General features: G+C 46.1%; 1 protein-coding gene across 1 annotated transcript in view; it reads left to right on the top strand.

Moving 5' to 3' along the window:
• The window catches only part of ETFA (electron transfer flavoprotein subunit alpha), a 37,994-nt gene that overhangs the window by 1,623 nt on the left and 19,851 nt on the right, over nt 1-16,520 (top strand). The window contains exons 2-9 of the mRNA XM_059678397.1: nt 4,554-4,700; nt 6,795-6,876; nt 6,975-7,057; nt 8,120-8,219; nt 9,436-9,546; nt 10,182-10,283; nt 11,427-11,495; nt 12,363-12,445. Of these exons, the coding sequence (XP_059534380.1) occupies nt 4,554-4,700; nt 6,795-6,876; nt 6,975-7,057; nt 8,120-8,219; nt 9,436-9,546; nt 10,182-10,283; nt 11,427-11,495; nt 12,363-12,445 (777 nt within the window). The remainder of the gene's footprint in view (nt 1-4,553; nt 4,701-6,794; nt 6,877-6,974; nt 7,058-8,119; nt 8,220-9,435; nt 9,547-10,181; nt 10,284-11,426; nt 11,496-12,362; nt 12,446-16,520) is intronic.

Below are 16,520 nucleotides of genomic sequence, written 5' to 3' on the forward strand. Positions count from 1 at the left end.
ATAGACAGACACAGACATACACACAGACACACACACAGAGACACACACAGACATACGCACAGACACACACACAGACACACACAGAGACACACAGACACACACACAGACACACACAGACAGGCACACACAGGCACACACAACAGACAGACACACACGCGCACACAGACACACACAGATAGACACACAGACACAGACACACACAACAGAGACACACACACAGACACACGCACAGATAGACACACACAGACACAGACACGCACAAACAGACACAGACACACACAGACACGCAGACACACACAGACACGCAGACACACAAGCACTGACAGACACAGACACACACACACGTAGACACACAGAGACAGTCACACAGGCACACACCCCTTACCCCGCTGCGCAGCAATGGGAAAGGCATTTGAGGGGCACGTGAGATAAGCGCTGTGGGGGGCGAACTTCGGACTCGTTCTGCGGAGCTAGCGTTGCTGGCGATGCTCAGCTTCTTGGGGAGCTGCCCTCGGCCTGGCTATTTCTGCTCAGACGTGTTACTTCAGCTGCAGTGCCAGCACTCGGGCTGCCTGTGTGAGTCGGGGGAGGCGGTGCGCTCGAGGTGACCAGGGTGGTTACCCGCTGTCAGGCTGCAGCCGTGTTTACAAACGGATTTGCAGGGAGATACGTGGAGCCGTGACGCGTGGATGCACGAGACGGTGGGGGCTCCTGTTTCTCGTCGGACTTTCACCCCGAGGCTTAGCATCTGTTGCCTGAGCAACGATCGCTGCCCTGAGCGTGGTTTGTCTGGTCCCAGCATTCCTCCTGCGCTTTCCAGCTTCCTGCTTATTGTGGGAGGAACAGTCCCTTCCCATACATGTGGGCGCACGTATGGACGTGTGGGCCCTTTAGTGGCAGGTTACACCATTATTCCTCTAAAAGCTTTTGAGGCGCAAGTTGTCCCATGTTTCTCAGTGGAGCCCCTTCACCCTCCCCTGTTCCACTTACATGTAGGATGTGTGAACGTCACCCTAGCTCATCTGAAATCCCCACTCTTGACACGTAACACTACTGAGCTGTGCACTTACAAAGCGTTAAGATGGCCAGCTTTACTTTATAAGCACAATCATTAAAAAAGGAAACGCCTTAAACGGCCAGAATGTGAGTTTGGGGACCTGCGTTTGGATCTAAGTCATTTGCAGTTTGGACCTGTTGGTGCCCTGAGCAGAGCCCTTCGCCTTGGGGGCCGCTCAGTGCCGTCTGTCCCGGAAGGCGTGTTTCACGGCTGCAGTCAGAGCTGGGGACGCGAGAGGAAAATAGGCGGCGTTTGCAGCTAGCTAGCGTTCTGGTGGGGATAGTAATCTGAATTTTTCGTATCTTTTCCTCGTTGGCACTTGGAATTCTTTTGTTGGCTAATGAAACACCGAAGAAACATGGTCTGTGGAGAGTGAAGCAGCGCTTGCTTCTCAAGGTCGCCGGCGTGCCCGTGCCGTGTGCATTGCCAGCGGAAGGCGTAGCTGTCGTGAGTCGGGAGCTGTGAAACTTCGGGGGAAATGGCCGTTTCCAGAGTCCGTGGCTTAGCGCTGACGAATGAGAGAGAGTGAACTCGATGATTCAAATGCAGATTTTAATTTCTTTTGAAAGGAAAGCGAGCCAGTTTCGATGTGGTTCCGGAAGGATGTATTGCATGAGGTGCATTCCATAAAATGATGTCCTGCCGTGTGTCTACCAAGGGTCTTGTTTGTGTTTAAGGGAAGTGAATTGACTGTTTTTAATGTTAGAACCAATGTCATGTGACATTTCTACTCACGAGCAACAGTTACCGTGTTTTATTATGGAAGAGGTTTAAGTGAGTTATTTAGTTTAAGTACAGGAATGTACGATATATTTTACTACAGAATGGACACGTTAAAAAATAGCCAGGTGACTGAGTACATATGGTTATTCCTGCTTCTGAGTGTTCGAGAGAAGGAGCAAAAAGGCCCCCCCCCCGTACCCCTCACTTTTTAAGGGTGGGGGCAGGGTGAGACGTACTCTTCCTGCTTGAGGTTTGGGTTGTCTGTCGCTGAAGGAGGGAGTTAGATTCCAGCTCCTTTTGGCCCAGCGCCTGTGGAGGTCGCTACCCACCGCTCACGCCCCGAGGGAGCTCCCAGCAGCCCTCTCTGGTCGCTTCTCAGAATGAAACGCAGGGGCAGCGCCAGGGCTGTCAGGCCGATGGGGACGGACCCCATGTGCCCGGGGCCCAGTGCCTGCGGGTGGCGGTGCCTGGCGGAGGTGGCGAGAGCCCGAGACACACAGACACACAGACACACAGACACACACACACATACACACACACACACACACACATACACGCAGGCACACAGACACGCACACACACACAGAGGAGCACAGAGGAGGCCGCAGGGCCGGTGCGTGTTGGCTTCTCTCCGAGAACTCGGCTCCGAGAGTGCGCAGCGACCCCTGACCCCAGCCTCAGACCTCGGGGACTGTGGGCCCCAGTTCCGCAGAGAGCGGGCTGTCATCCCCCGCGGCGGCGGGCGGCGGGCCCTGCCTCCGTGTGAACGTGTGAACGCGGCAGCGCCTGTGCCGCTCAGGTGCCCTCGCCTGGAGTCGGGGTGCAGCCGCCCGGAGTCGGGTGCAGCCGGGTCTCAGGCCCTCGCCTGGAGTCGGGGTGCAGCCGCCCGGAGTCGGGTGCAGCCGGGTCTCAGGCCCTCGCCTGGAGTCGGGGTGCGGCTGGGGTGAGGAAGGAGGAAGGGCGCTTCTGTTTTCCTTTTCGAAGCTCCGCGTAGTCCGCAGCCGGGTCGGTTCTCTGAGCGGCTGGGTGCTGTTGCCGTGGCCCCGCCGGTCTGCACGCTGCCCCCGCCGGTCTGCACGCTGCCGGGCGGGGCGCCGAGGGCCTGGACAGCTCCCGGCGCTGGTGTCGGGGGGACCGGGCCCTTTGACCTTCAGCTCACGGCGGGCAGGAGGCCAGGCTCCAGGCTCCAGGCTCCTCGGGGGAGGGAGCCGCTGGGCAGGGCAGTCGGCGGAGCCCGGGGAGGGTGTGGGCAGGAAGAGGTGCCGGGGGCGCTGCCCGGTGGTTCTGAGGCCCGGGATGGACAGCGGCGCGGTCCACAGTTACAATCTTGGTTCAGACAGCAGTGCTGTGGGTTGTGTTGTCGTTTTGTTAATCCTCACTGAGGATGTTGTTGTCATTGCTTTTTCAGAGAGAGTGGGGAGGAGGAAGGGACGAGGAGAGAAACATCCATGTGAGAGAGACACGTGGACTGGTTGCCTCCTGCAGGCGCTGACCGGGCCGGGGATCAGACCTGCACCTGGTACTGCCCGGGACCAGGAACCGAACTCCAGACCCTTTGTTGTGCGGGTCGACGCCCTAACCACCGAGCACACTGGCCAGGGCTAAGCAGCAGTGCTTTGAAGAGATAGGAATTCTTTTCTGGGTAGTTAGTTACCTTATTAAGTATTTCAGTTATTATCTTTAAATATTTAAAATCTTGGCTCCTTTCTCCATAAAAAAGGAGACCCTTGAAAGGTGCATAAGATAAAATAACCAAGTGACTTTTGCTTAAGAACCTTTTCAAAGGGGGAGAGATCAGCCAAAGGACTTCCATGCACGCACATAGGCCTAACCAGCGGACACAGACACCAGGGGGGCGAGGGCATGGGGGGGGGTAATGTGGGGATAAGGACACACATGTAATAACTTAGTCAATAAAAAAAATTAAAAAGAGCCTTTTCAGTAATGGATCTGTAGTTTTGAACCTTTCGTTGTTGTACTCTTTGAATCCTTAGTCGTATTCTATGCCACTAGTGTATTTAAAGTAGGATTTTAGGGTGACTGAACTTTTGAGCTGGAAAAGGCCTTAAATGTCCGTTTTTTTCTTTTTGACCAGTGAGTGTAATTGGTAGTAGTTTGCTCCCTACTTTGATACTAACATGTTCTGCTTAAGGGTTTTAAGTTTATATGTATATGGAGTTTCTCATTGAACATAGATTAATGGGGAAATTATTTTGAAATAATTCTCAAAATTTTCTAACAGTAGAATACTAATTTTTGCATGTTTGTTTTATTAGGTATGAATATTAGTAATAGAGTGGTAGACACAATAGTCTAGTTTTTGCTACTGAGCAAGTATTTTATAAATACACTAGAAGCCTGGTGCACATGATTTGTGCACGGGGGGGGGGGGTCCCTCAGCCTGGCCTGCGCCCTCTCGCCTTCCGGGAGCCCTTGGGGGACACCCTTAGTGCTGCCACAGAGTCAGGAGAGGATCCCACCACCACTGTGCTCACCAGCCGTGAGCCCGGCTTCTGGCTGAGCGGCGCTCGCCCTGTGGGAGGGCACTGACCACCAGGGGGCAGCTCCTGCACTGAGCGTCTGCCCCTGGTGGTCAGTGCGCATCATAGCAACCGGTTGTTCCGCTGTTTGGTCAATTTGCATATTAGCCTTTTATTATATAGGATTTAAGAACTGAATATTGTGTACAGTTTTCTTTAAAGCACACATGCTTAGCAATCAGTAAAAAAAAATGTGTTTTATAAGATTCTTTTCCATTGTCTCCCTCTTTTAGGCCACATTGCTTCGATTTCAGAGCACCCTGGTAATAGCTGAACATGCAAACGACACCATAGCACCCATCACCTTACACACCATCACTGCAGCCTCACGCCTGGGAGGGGAAGTGTCCTGCTTAATTGCTGGAACCAAATGTGACAAGGTGAGAGACTTTAAGGTCAATCATAGCAAATGTAATCTCCATCAGGAGACAGGGAAAGATGGCAGCAGAGAATGACGGTGAGGACTAACCCACATCGGCCCCCATCCTCATTATGTGGCCAGTGTCACACCCTCACTGTGTGTGAAGAGGGTGCCCACTGAGCACTTCATCTTCTGAAATGAGGTAGAATCCTTGATTTAGTTCCCCTGGCACCATCGTGTGCCATCAGGTACCAAGTAGAATGATAATATTGGAGTCCCCTTAGAGGTTAATAGCCGATTCCTTTTTGTATTGATGAATATACTTGCTAATTGCTTTTAATTCCTGAAAGTGGTAAATCTGGACCCAGTACCATGCGTGCTCCTTTCATTGGTGTAAGAACTCAAATGGAAGTAGTCCTGTGCTTTCCAGGTGACAGTTGGCATGGTCTGCGTCAGCGAATGGCATCCGTTTTTGTTGTTGGCGTAAGACCGTGACCGCTCTGTAAACTCGCCCCCTGGTGTGCGGGGCCTGGGCCACTGGCCGCCTGCGGTTGGAATCGTGCTTCAGTGACGCTGATGAGCCGGAGCCTCCAGGCCCCTCCCACACCCGGGGACCTTGGGGACGGCCTCTGGAGAAGGCGTGTTTCCTTCTCTGTTTGCAGAAGTTTACTGTGTATTAAATCCGTTCATTGCTGCAGACCATGTGGTATAATAAGGCTCAGAATGCTAGTGTGGCTTCTGACTTCTCACCTGACACTGATACCTTAAAAGAACGTATTCTGCCTGGCTTGGGGTTAAATTATGGACTTCTCTTCCTAAAGCTGATGACACTACTGAGCCTGACGTGGTTGGCAGTAGCCCCTGGTGCCGATGGGTGGCATAGGACTGGATTTCAGATATGCAAGTTCTGGGTTTGAGTGTTTATTTGCTGTGATTTTAAATAATTATTCTCATATTATGTTAAAATATTTGAAATGCTATTTTATTTATGTTATTTTGAGAAAAATCAAAGCAGAAATCATCTTCTGTTCAGTTACAATTTTATTATCCTGTCAGGCTCTGTTCTTAAAGGAAGACAGTCGGTGCCTGTGTAAGGAGACCGTTAGTGGCCGAGGCAGGTGTCGGTTCTGTACTGTTTTCTGTAGCCGCTCATCATCGGTAGCAGGTGTTTCTCTGTAGTCCTGGAAGCTTTTGCTGGTGATGAGAAGGTAGTTTGCTAGAACAGGGTGGCCTGCCCTGCCAGTGACACTTGGCTCAGCAGAGGCTCTTGGGCAGGGCCTCCTCTCCCGGCCTGGCCACCCTTCGAGGGGGCAGGAGACACAGCCTTTTATGCCCGCTCGTCAGTGAGTCAGCACGGAGGTCAACCAGAAGACAGAAGACCGTAATGGGATTGCCGCGTTCCCGCTAACGCGGAAGCCAGCATGCTGTGATTTCAGAGACTGAGAAGGGGACTTCCAGCTGCCTCTCTCTACGGGAAACCTGAGTGGTCCGAAGGCAGAACCCCATCCTGATCCAAACAGGAAAAATGAGGAATTGGAATCTATAGTTCATTACAGACAAATATATGTGAGTGGGCAGGAACTCAGTGGTTGCCAGTGAACGGACTGATGAGAGATTTTGGTCTTGCCCAGACTCACTGATTCTAACATCAGCAGAAGTCATTGCCAGTAGAAGGCTGTGGCTGTGAGCCGCTGTGGCTGGGTCCTGTTCTACCCCTAGGAACCCGGAGGCTGCAGTGTATTGGCTGTTATTGTGAGAGACAGAGAACCTAGTCATTGCCCATTCCACTCTTTCTGAAATGATGAACTTGCACGAAATGAAAGGTGAAGAGAACAGGGTACAACTAAATTTGATGAGAGCTTTGTGGATTTTGGTTTATCAATTAGTACTTTCATTTTTAAGGCAGGAATTTTTGTTTAAGGTCAGTTTGTAAGATCAATCGACAGAGGTTTTCTTTGTTAAAGGGTATATATTTTTTATTTCTGAGTAAGCCCTTTCTCTGATAAGGATTCTTACAACTGCCCTTTAAGGATTTATGCTCTCTTGGTACTTGTAGTGGTGGCTCTGTTTGCATCTTCCTGTTAGATGGATAATTAAACACTTTTAATCACAGGTGGCCCAAGATCTCTGCAAAGTAGCAGGTGTAGCAAAAGTTCTGGTGGCTCAGAATGACGCGTACAAGGGCCTTCTTCCAGGTAGGTTTTTCCAGGGGACAAGAATGTCGTGTCTCATTGATGACCACATGATGTGGGAATATTGTGAAATCTACTTATCAGGTGTGTTTGATTCCCAGAGGAACTGACACCATTGGTTTTGGCAACTCAGAAGCAGTTCAGTTACACACACATCTGTGCGGGAGCGTCTGCCTTCGGAAAGGTGAGCAGGTGGAGGGCGGGCTTTGATGTCACTACCCGGAAGGGCGAGAGGTCACAGTGCTGGAACCACCGCAGGCTTTGTTTCGAGAGCTGATCTTGGCTTTCTGGGTTAATGTGGTCGTTTTGCTAAAATTTATTGCCAAGTTTCGTTACAATTTCTGTTAAAACATGATCTCCATGTTTTCGAATTTTGTCAGAGACAGCTCTGCTCTTTTAAGATTTTGTCATAATTTATTAGAATGCCACTTCCAGATTTTCAAGTTTTGTCATGGAGGCTACTTAAGAATTTATTTTTAAAAACCATGTTGCACTATCTCTGTGTGTGAGTGCGAATGTCATTTGTATTTGTCACCCATCCTAAGAGTTGGTTTGTTTGGGTAACGGATGGATATTGAGAAAGGCCAGCCTCTCCCTCATTGGGGATTTGGGAAGAGCTGTGTGTGGGCGGAGACCTCCTTAGTGCTCTGTGCTGGGCGGCGGAGGGAGTGTGCGCCACCGGGTAGGGGTCCGCAGGGAGAGGTTCTTAATAAAGTGGGGGGGCTCCAGAGGAGCCTTGTCAGGGCGTCTTCCCTTCTCTCTGGGGTCATGGGGGTTCTCCTAGGTTTCTTTTCTTTTATCCCCTTTGAAATCTTTTTTTAAGTATAAGTATATATACAGTAAGTAAATATATACAAACCTATTCTTAGTTTGAGAATGTTACTGTTCTTCTAAGTATTTTCCTGTTTTTTCTCATCTAAATTCAGGCATACATAACTGTCACACTTTGTAAGTGACGTTCATTAAAGCAGATGTCATCTCATAATTCAGCTTACTGAGCTAAGGTGGTTTATTAACATGTAAACCTCAAACTCTTAATGTAGTTAGAGTCATGATAGACTCTTATTTGATACAAAGACTATACAGAAAGTTGTGCTTCAAGTTGTAGTGTCTAAAGACGTATGTGAAATATAAAATATTTGAATTAAAATTTCTATAGAATATCATTTAGAGAGTGTTATCGCTGGTAGTTTGGAGCCATTCATCGGCGTGTATGTGTTTAACTTACCGCTTATTTTGCTTTTAGAACCTTTTGCCCAGAATCGCAGCCAAACTTGATGTTGCCCCAATTTCTGACATCATTGCAATCAAGTCGCCTGACACATTTGTGAGAACTATTTATGCAGGTGAGCACCTAAGGAAAGTAATTAATTTAAAATGTTAAATGTTTGTCAATTTTACAAGCAGAAATTGATCTTGAAGTCAGGGTTTTTTTAAAAATCATACACGTGCTTTGAATGGACCATCTTAAAGGTTCCTGAGAAAAACCTTCGCATTGTCGCTGGACCAGGACGGGACATTCTCTCTGATAGATCCAGAGCACGGTTCTTTCCTTCCTGGTCATCCAGTGTCAATGAGAGTTGGATTCCTTATTCAGTACATTTTGTGAGTGACACCCGGAAAAGCAGCACTCTCTTTTTTCTTCTTTTTTTTTAAATAGCATTTTCAGCCTTCTTTGCTGCTTCCCTTCCATCTGTGCTAAGAAATTCATTTCCGTGTCTCTCTGGTTGATTGACATTTGGCTAAGCACACTGTGTTGTTAATTCTTTCTCATTGAAGTTGTGTGTTTCAAGATAAATGGTCACTCCCACACCAGAACTTTGATCGTTAGTAGAGTTTGGAGAGAAATATCTGGTCACAGTTTAGGTCATTCGTAGTGTGATTGCTATTTAATAAGAAAAGTCCCAAAACCTTTTTAAATCTCTATCACGCTTCTTATTCTTATTTTCAAAAATAGTTTCACTGATTTTTAGAGAGAGAGGAATGGAGAGGAAGAGAGAGAAAAGCATCAGTGCGAGAGGGCAGCATTGACCGGCTGCCTCCTGCACGCCCACTCGAGGGATGAAGCCCACAGCCCCAGGCATGTGCCCCGACCGGGAGTGAACCAGCGACCCTTCGCTGCATGGGACGACGGCCAGCCGGCTGACACACTGGCCGGGCCCACGTCTCTTCCTTTCTGCCCTGTCACCGCTCACGTCTTTTCCTCCCTTAGCGGGCGGAGCTCTTTATTCTTCAGGTGGTGCAGCCCGTGCCATCGAGTTACTGACTGTGTTGTTGTTGGAGGAGGAAGTTTTCATTCCTTTCAGGAAGAGTGTGCCGTGTTCGTCTGGTTTCCGATTTCAGTTAGTTGCTTCTGGGCAGGTCAGCAGCTTGTCCTGTTTTTAAATATCCCCAAGGTTAAGCCACTGTGTGCTGACCTGCCCCTCAGTGTTAGGTCCTCCCCCACACTTAGCAGAGGAGGAGGCAAGTGGCCCACGGTTATCCCGCCCTGAGCCAAAGAGTGTTCTTTGTTACTTTCCTGGTTGTTGGTTCGTTGTTTTAAAACAAAAACCTGTATTTCAGGAAACGCGTTATGTACAGTGAAGTGTGATGAAAAGGTGAAGGTGTTTTCTGTCCGAGGAACAGCTTTTGAAGCGGCAGCAACAAGTGGAGGCGGTGCCAGTTCTGAGAAGGGTGAGCGCTCACTGCCGTTTGTATTTCCTTTTGTTTCTTGTTTTCTGTTCATAGATGAGCATGAGAGATGGTCTCTGGTTAAACTAATGCAGAGAATGTGCCGTGATATTCCCAATCTTACCCAAAAGTAAGGCATGTTTATAACGTCTTTTTCATGTCGTGTTTGGTATGAGGATAGCTGCTTTGGCAGATCAGAGGGGTGGGAGAGAGAGGGCCCATTAAGATGAATGTGCTCCGTGGGTGTTAAGATTTTTGCTCTCCTCACTGTTCCTGCTGTCATACTTGGAGGTTCTGCTGAGTGGAAGGATGTAATAGTAAACGGGCAGCCAGTGCTACACCCTAACAGACACAGCATCTTATCTGACCCGCGTAGACAGGGTTATGTCAGTTTATAGGTAAGTCTCAGAATTAACTGACTTCTCAGAAGGCACGCAGCTAATGAGGGAAAGGCTAGACTGTGGTCCCTGCATCTTTCAAAAAATCAGAGAGAATGTAAGTGGGAGCCCAAAAAATGTACAGCAACCAACAAACTTAAATTTCATGGAATTACTTCTTTGTGTGTTTCCCTTAAAAATTATTGTTGTTTTACAACTGGAATTCATAGTCATTGTTTTGTTTTTTATCAATGTATGCAGCATCCAGCACTTCCCCGGTGGGGATATCAGAATGGCTCGACCAGAAGTTAACCAAAAGTGATCGACCAGAGCTAACTGGCGCCAAAGTGGTGGTATCTGGCGGTAAGTGAGATTTGTAAAGTATTCATTTTAAAAGATGATGCCAAGTTAAAATACTTTGATTTTATCAATGTTTATTTTAGAGGAGCACAGATTTTTTCCCCAATGTAAGAAGTAGGTAACTTGTGAGTATTGTTTCCATTTCACCGAGTAGGAAAATGGAATCATGGGTTTAATGCCCACGCTGGGCTTCTGTTGCAAACCTGTGTCCCTGGCCCCAGGGGGAGCGTAGTACAGAGCTTATCAGCTTAATTTACAACTTAGTGTCTTTGTTGTATGACGGACTTCCTAGTTATTCTGAGGAGTGCGGCTGGCTTGTGAGTCATAGAAAGAATTGGGGGGAATGCTGGGCCATGTGGTGTGATTCTCACCCTTCACACTCCTTTGTTTCAACTTGCTCTGCTTTACAGGGTCCTTCTCTATGAATAACGCTGAAGTTTCTTCACGTTTAATATCAAAGCTGTCCATGTTGCACACGCTTGCTTCTTTTTGTATATCATGCTCCTGTTTTTAGAAAAACACACACGCATTTTATATAGTCGGCTTTGATTTTACAATCTTTCCAAAGTAAACATCAAACAAAATAAGTAAGCTTCCAGACAGCCTTGCACTGGCAAGAGGCATGGAGGGGAAATAATTTAACATGTTGAAAAGATGTATCTGACTCATTTCATCCCTTATTTATTCAAGAAGTGATTGTTATTGGGTGCTGCTCTATGCCAGGCCCAGGGCACAGTGCTGGGGAAAGGGGAAGGCAGGGCTTCTTGCTGGTAAGGTGTGGGAAGTCTAGTGGAATGACTTCCATTCAAATCACTTCAGTCATTCAGTGAAGTTTTGCTAAATCCCGTGGATACAGCAGTGACCGAGATAGATGTGGATCCCGCAGTTAAAGAGTTTTTGTGCTAGTGGGGAGACCGATTGAAAGATGGGTTATCCCCTTAGTTAACTGGTTAGTTAATGACAGCGGTAGTGAGTGCTTCACGGAAGTATAGGAGCATCACCGGGCAAGACGGGACAGACTTCTGGGAGGAGGGAGCATGCTTACTGTGACCGTTGTGAAATGCGAAGATTGCTCAGGTATACAAGCTTGCAAAATTTTTGTAGAATGGAGTTTATATTTGCCTATTTTTTTTCTTTTTTATTGAGGTCGGGGTTTGAAGAGTGGCGAGAACTTTAAGCTGTTATATGATTTGGCAGATCAACTACATGCTGCAGGTAAAGTTGTTTCCTTAGCAGAAAAGTGTTCCCTTTTCATTGGAGATCTTTTTTCTTTATTTTTTCATATATCTGTGTCACTCGAGGCTGAAAATTATTTTACTTTTTCCAGTTTTTACGTTTCTCTCTGAAACAGTTTTTCTTAGTCTCCAAGTTAATGGTAAAGCATTCAGTGAGGAGTGGGCGTCTCCAGTCTTTTTTATTATTTATGCAACACTTAATTTGCCAAATCTTAGTAGTTTTTTCCATTTTTAAGAGAATTTAAATATTAGCTCCAGTGCCTGCTTCAGATTCAGGAATGCCCTTGTTTTTTTCTTTATTGGTGGTCTGATATAAATCTCATACAAATTGAAATGAACATTTAATATTTTAAAATTGTATTTAGTCATTTATAGGAAAGGTAGAACATACGAGGGGAGAGAAAGACAGGGAATAGAATTGTGGGTCCCAGTTGGAGTTAGGCACTAATGGAAGTCAGTCAGGAAGAGGGAGGTCACAGAGAGACTTTGGAAATGGAAGTTGTCAAGGGATATTGGTAACAGAGAAGTTGGTATATGGCCGTGGGTGTGGGTGAGGTAGCGTGCACGACAGTAACTGGAGGAGAGTCGTTTAAGGAACTAAGAATCCAGGGTGTTAAAATCTCCAAGAATGAAGACTAGTATTTGAGAAAGTGACAATGACCCAGAAGCTAAAAATCATTGAGAAATAAAGGGGCTTGATAAAGGAAGGAGCTGATAACGTAAGACCTTAATAAAGTAAGTTTCTAACTGTACTCTATCAGTGTTGGGGGTTTGTTTTATTCTGTAATTATCAGTGACAGCCCAGCTGGCTGAACCATCGGCTTAAACATGACCGTTTCCCCCTTAGTTGGCGCTTCTCGTGCTGCTGTGGACGCTGGCTTTGTTCCCAACGACATGCAAGTTGGACAGACGGGAAAGATAGTAGCGCCGGTGAGCATTGCAGTAAAATATGCAGTTACATGGGGATAAGACCGTATGCATTTGTTGAGCACTCACCTCAGTGATTTATGTCCTGATCCGTGTGCGAAAGCAGTTAGCCGTTACCATGGTGAGTGTGTTCTTCACAGGGTCTGTGGACTTCCGGGACTCGGTCAGTGCTTGGCTGTTCTCAAATCCACCATTCTTTTTCAGATTTCTCAAATTCATTTTATAACACGAAATATAGAATTGGTAAAAGCAGCATTTCATTGTTGAGTGGACTTTATAAGTTCACATTGACATTTATTTCCTATAAAGCCTATATATTATAAAATCAATCGACAAGAGTAATGAGTCTATAGTAATGAACACAGAATCTTGAAATTGAGAGCTGTGAGGGACAGTTGTCGTCTTACATCTTCTGAACACCCACTGCATTTCTGTATTTTATCTAGTTGCATGAAATTTAGAAAATTTGGATCCACCTAGATAAGCGATCCCAGGAAGTTCCTCAGTTAAACCTGTCCAAAACTTACAAAGGGAATGCTTAGCTTTCACAGTTGAATCAGTGAAATACGTAATGATCATCACATTTCTTAGAGGATGCACGTCTTCAGTGAGTAGGATGCTCAGCCACTTTAAATATTTATCGTGTGGAGGGAAATGAGTGGTCTTACTGTATTTCGAAGCAAGATACAGGTATCTTCGCTTTTTGAAAGCGTGGGTCAAGCCACTTTGCTTTCACGAAAGTCCTACATTATTATTCTGTTTCGCTTAACTGAAAGAAATCTGAAGAGGATTTATGACTTTTGTGAAGAAAAGCGAAAATCGTATTCAGTGTTTGTTCTGCAGTGACAGGCAGTGGCGTCCTGACGGCGGGAGTGGCCCTGCGTTCACTGTGACCTGGTGTTACTTTAGGTTCCGTGTGGTAGGTAGGCCGTGTGGGGGTCTGGGAACTCGCACACAGTTATCCATATAAACCAGCGGTTCTCAACCTGGGGGTCGCGACCCCTTTGGGGGGTCGAATGACCCTTTCACAGGGGTTGCCTAAGACCATCGGAAAACACATCTATAATTACATATTGTTTCTGTGATGAATCACTATGATTTAATTATGTTCAATTTATAACAATGAAAATACATCCTGCATATCAGATATTTACATGACTATTCATAACTAGCAAAATTACAGTTATGAACTAGCAACGAAAATAATGTTATGGTTGGGGGTAACCACAACATGAGGAACCGTATTAAAGGGTCGCGGCATTAGGAAGGTTGAGAACCGCTGCATATAAATGAATGACAGGGTCCCAGGTTCGATTCTGGTCAAGGGCATGTACCTTGGTTGCAGGCACATACCCAGTAGGGAGTGTGCAGGAGGCAGCTGATCGATGTTTCTCTCTCATCGATAATTCTGACTCTATCCCTCTCTCTTCCTCTCTGTAAAAAAATCAATAAAATATATTTTAAAAATAAATAAATAAATGACAATTGCTTAGTTTTATGTCATTTGGCTTAACGGACGGTTTCCTTGGAACACTCCACTCTGAGAGAGTGGGAAACCTGTATTGTCACAGCCATTAGAAATGTCTCTCATCTCAGTGCCCTGTTCATCAGATGTTCATTCAAAATTTCACAAGAGTCAAAATTATAAGTATTTTCTTGGAATTTGTTTTGAAGTGCCTGTTCAGTCTTGTGCCCATTTTGAAATTGGATGCTTTGTGTTATTATCTCTTTGGAGGAGTTATTTATATAAGCTGTGTACAGATTCTTTGTTAGATGCATGTTCTGTGAATGTTTTCCCATGCTGGGCCTTCCCTGTTCATCTCCGTTTTATTTCATGTTGAATGGATCATTGGCGACTGCCGTCCCCATTCAGTGGGTTGGCTCTGTGTTTGTTTCCTTGCCAGAGGAGACATATCAGAACAAATGCTGCTCAGAGACATGTCAGAGATATGATTGCCTGTTTTCTTGTAGGATTTTTATGGTTTCAAGTTTTATATTTAAGCCTTTAGCCATTTTGAGTGTATTCTTGTATGTGATGTCGGAAGGTGGTCTGGTTTCATTTGTGGCTTGTATTTGTTCAGTGTTCCCAGTGCCGTTTATAACTACACTGTCTTTACGCCCCAGTGTGCTCTCCCCTCCTTTGTTATATGTTAGTTGACCACATAGGTGTGGGTTTATTTCTGGGCTCTGTATTCCGTTCCGTCGTTCTGTGGGTCTGTTTTTATGCCAATACCTTGTCGTTTTGATTGCTACGGCCTTGTAGTCTAGTTTGAGATCAGGTAGCATGGCCTCCCACTTCGTTTTGCTTTGTCAGGTTTTCTGTGGCTATTCGGGGTCTTTTGTGGTTTTATGAAAATTTTTGGATTGTGTGTTTTAGTTCTATGAAAAACACCATTGATGAAAGGAGTATTTTAATGGCCTTTTCAGAAAATTGTGGATATTGTTCTTTAACGTCACATCAAAACTTGACAATTAGTCATTTCAGAAAGGTTATTTCAAGTGTGGAATCTGAAACCATATCAGTGAACATTTCATTCTCTTACATTAAGATCCATTGGTCTACATTGCACTTTGAATGGATCTTTTGCCATCTTGCAACATTACGCATTGTCTATTTAGAAAATAATGGTTTGCTGAGTTGGCACATCTCCCAAGTGTGCAAACCACATTTTATCAATATCAAAGAAATCACATTTACTAATATCACCACTTGTCTTATTAAAAGACACTTTAAAGCTCATATTCATGGATACAAGTTTTTTAGAATTCTAATTATCACCTCAATGCTCAAATTTTGTCCTTGGCAACAAAAACTTTCAATTGTTTTCTCAGAATTGACTCTTTGCTTTCTGGTCTGAAAAGTTAAAATAAATAATTTTTGGCTTTTAAACTCACCATGTCTGTGTGTAAAATAAAACATTCAGCCCGGCTGGCATGGCTCCATGGTTGAACCAGGGCACAGGCCCCGGTTGTGGGCTCCATCCCCGTGAGGGGCACGCAGGAGGCAGGCAGCCAATCAATGATTCTTTTCCGTCGTTGATGTTTTTATTTCACTCCCTCTCCCTTCCTCTCTGAAATCAATAAAAACATTAAAAAGTTTAAAAAATAATAGGCTTAAAATTTAAAATATATAAAGTTTTCAAAAATTAAGTGTTAATGCCACCCAGGACAACAAATACTGTGTTTGCTTGTGTGTACAAGGAACCTTTGGGATTTCAGATGTCAGTTTATTGGGTGGTAATGGGGTTAAAGGCCTTGTAGCAGTTATAACTGCAAGAGCACCATTACTGTCCTGAGAACGAACTGAGTTAAGCTCTCTACACATTCATATTTATACTTGAAGACCTATTACCTTAAAGGTTTTTAGGAAACACGAAAGCACAGGTACATTCTCGTAGGTATCAGAGTGGTGATTTCCTCATAAGTCATGTAGTCGCCAGGAGCCTCCACTGTACAGTGTGATGGGAGGAGAGAAAAGGGCAGGTGCCACTTCGATGTCACTGTGAACGTCTTGACCTTGGAGACACCTGAGGGGTCTTGGGGCCCCAGGGATGAGCAGACCGTATCTGAGCATCCCTGTCCTGGTTCTAGTGGATTATAGACGGTGAATAACATGTCGAGATTATGGATTCTGTTACATTCCTGTGAAGAATATTACATTTTGACTTTAGCAGGCAGTTAACTTGGCAGAAATAAAACTCCAAACTCTGCCTTCTCTTTTCATCCTTGCCGTGGCGTAGAGGCACCGCACACAGGGCTAATGCCAGCCTCACCGAGTGCTGAGCAGAGTCTGTTCCGTCTGGGGTTTCCCCTTCCTTTCCTGGTACCGTGGCAGCCAAGGGACTGGCGCTGTGTGTTTCCTCAGTGAATATGACTGTGGTTTCCCTTCCAGGGGCTGCTCTCCGATCGGGAGCAGGTAGAGGTGCATGGTGGGCTCACCTCGTGCCTCCTCCCTGCAGAGCCGGCCTCTCAGGTGCTCTTGTCTGGTGGGTCTCCGTGTCCTTACACAGGGACTGTCTGTGTTTAACCAGGCGCATCGCTTCCTCCTCAGGAGGGCGAGTCCGACAGGAGTTACTCC

This window comes from Myotis daubentonii, chromosome 21 (genome assembly GCF_963259705.1).
Source record: "Myotis daubentonii chromosome 21, mMyoDau2.1, whole genome shotgun sequence".
NCBI lineage: Eukaryota > Metazoa > Chordata > Mammalia > Chiroptera > Vespertilionidae > Myotis > Myotis daubentonii.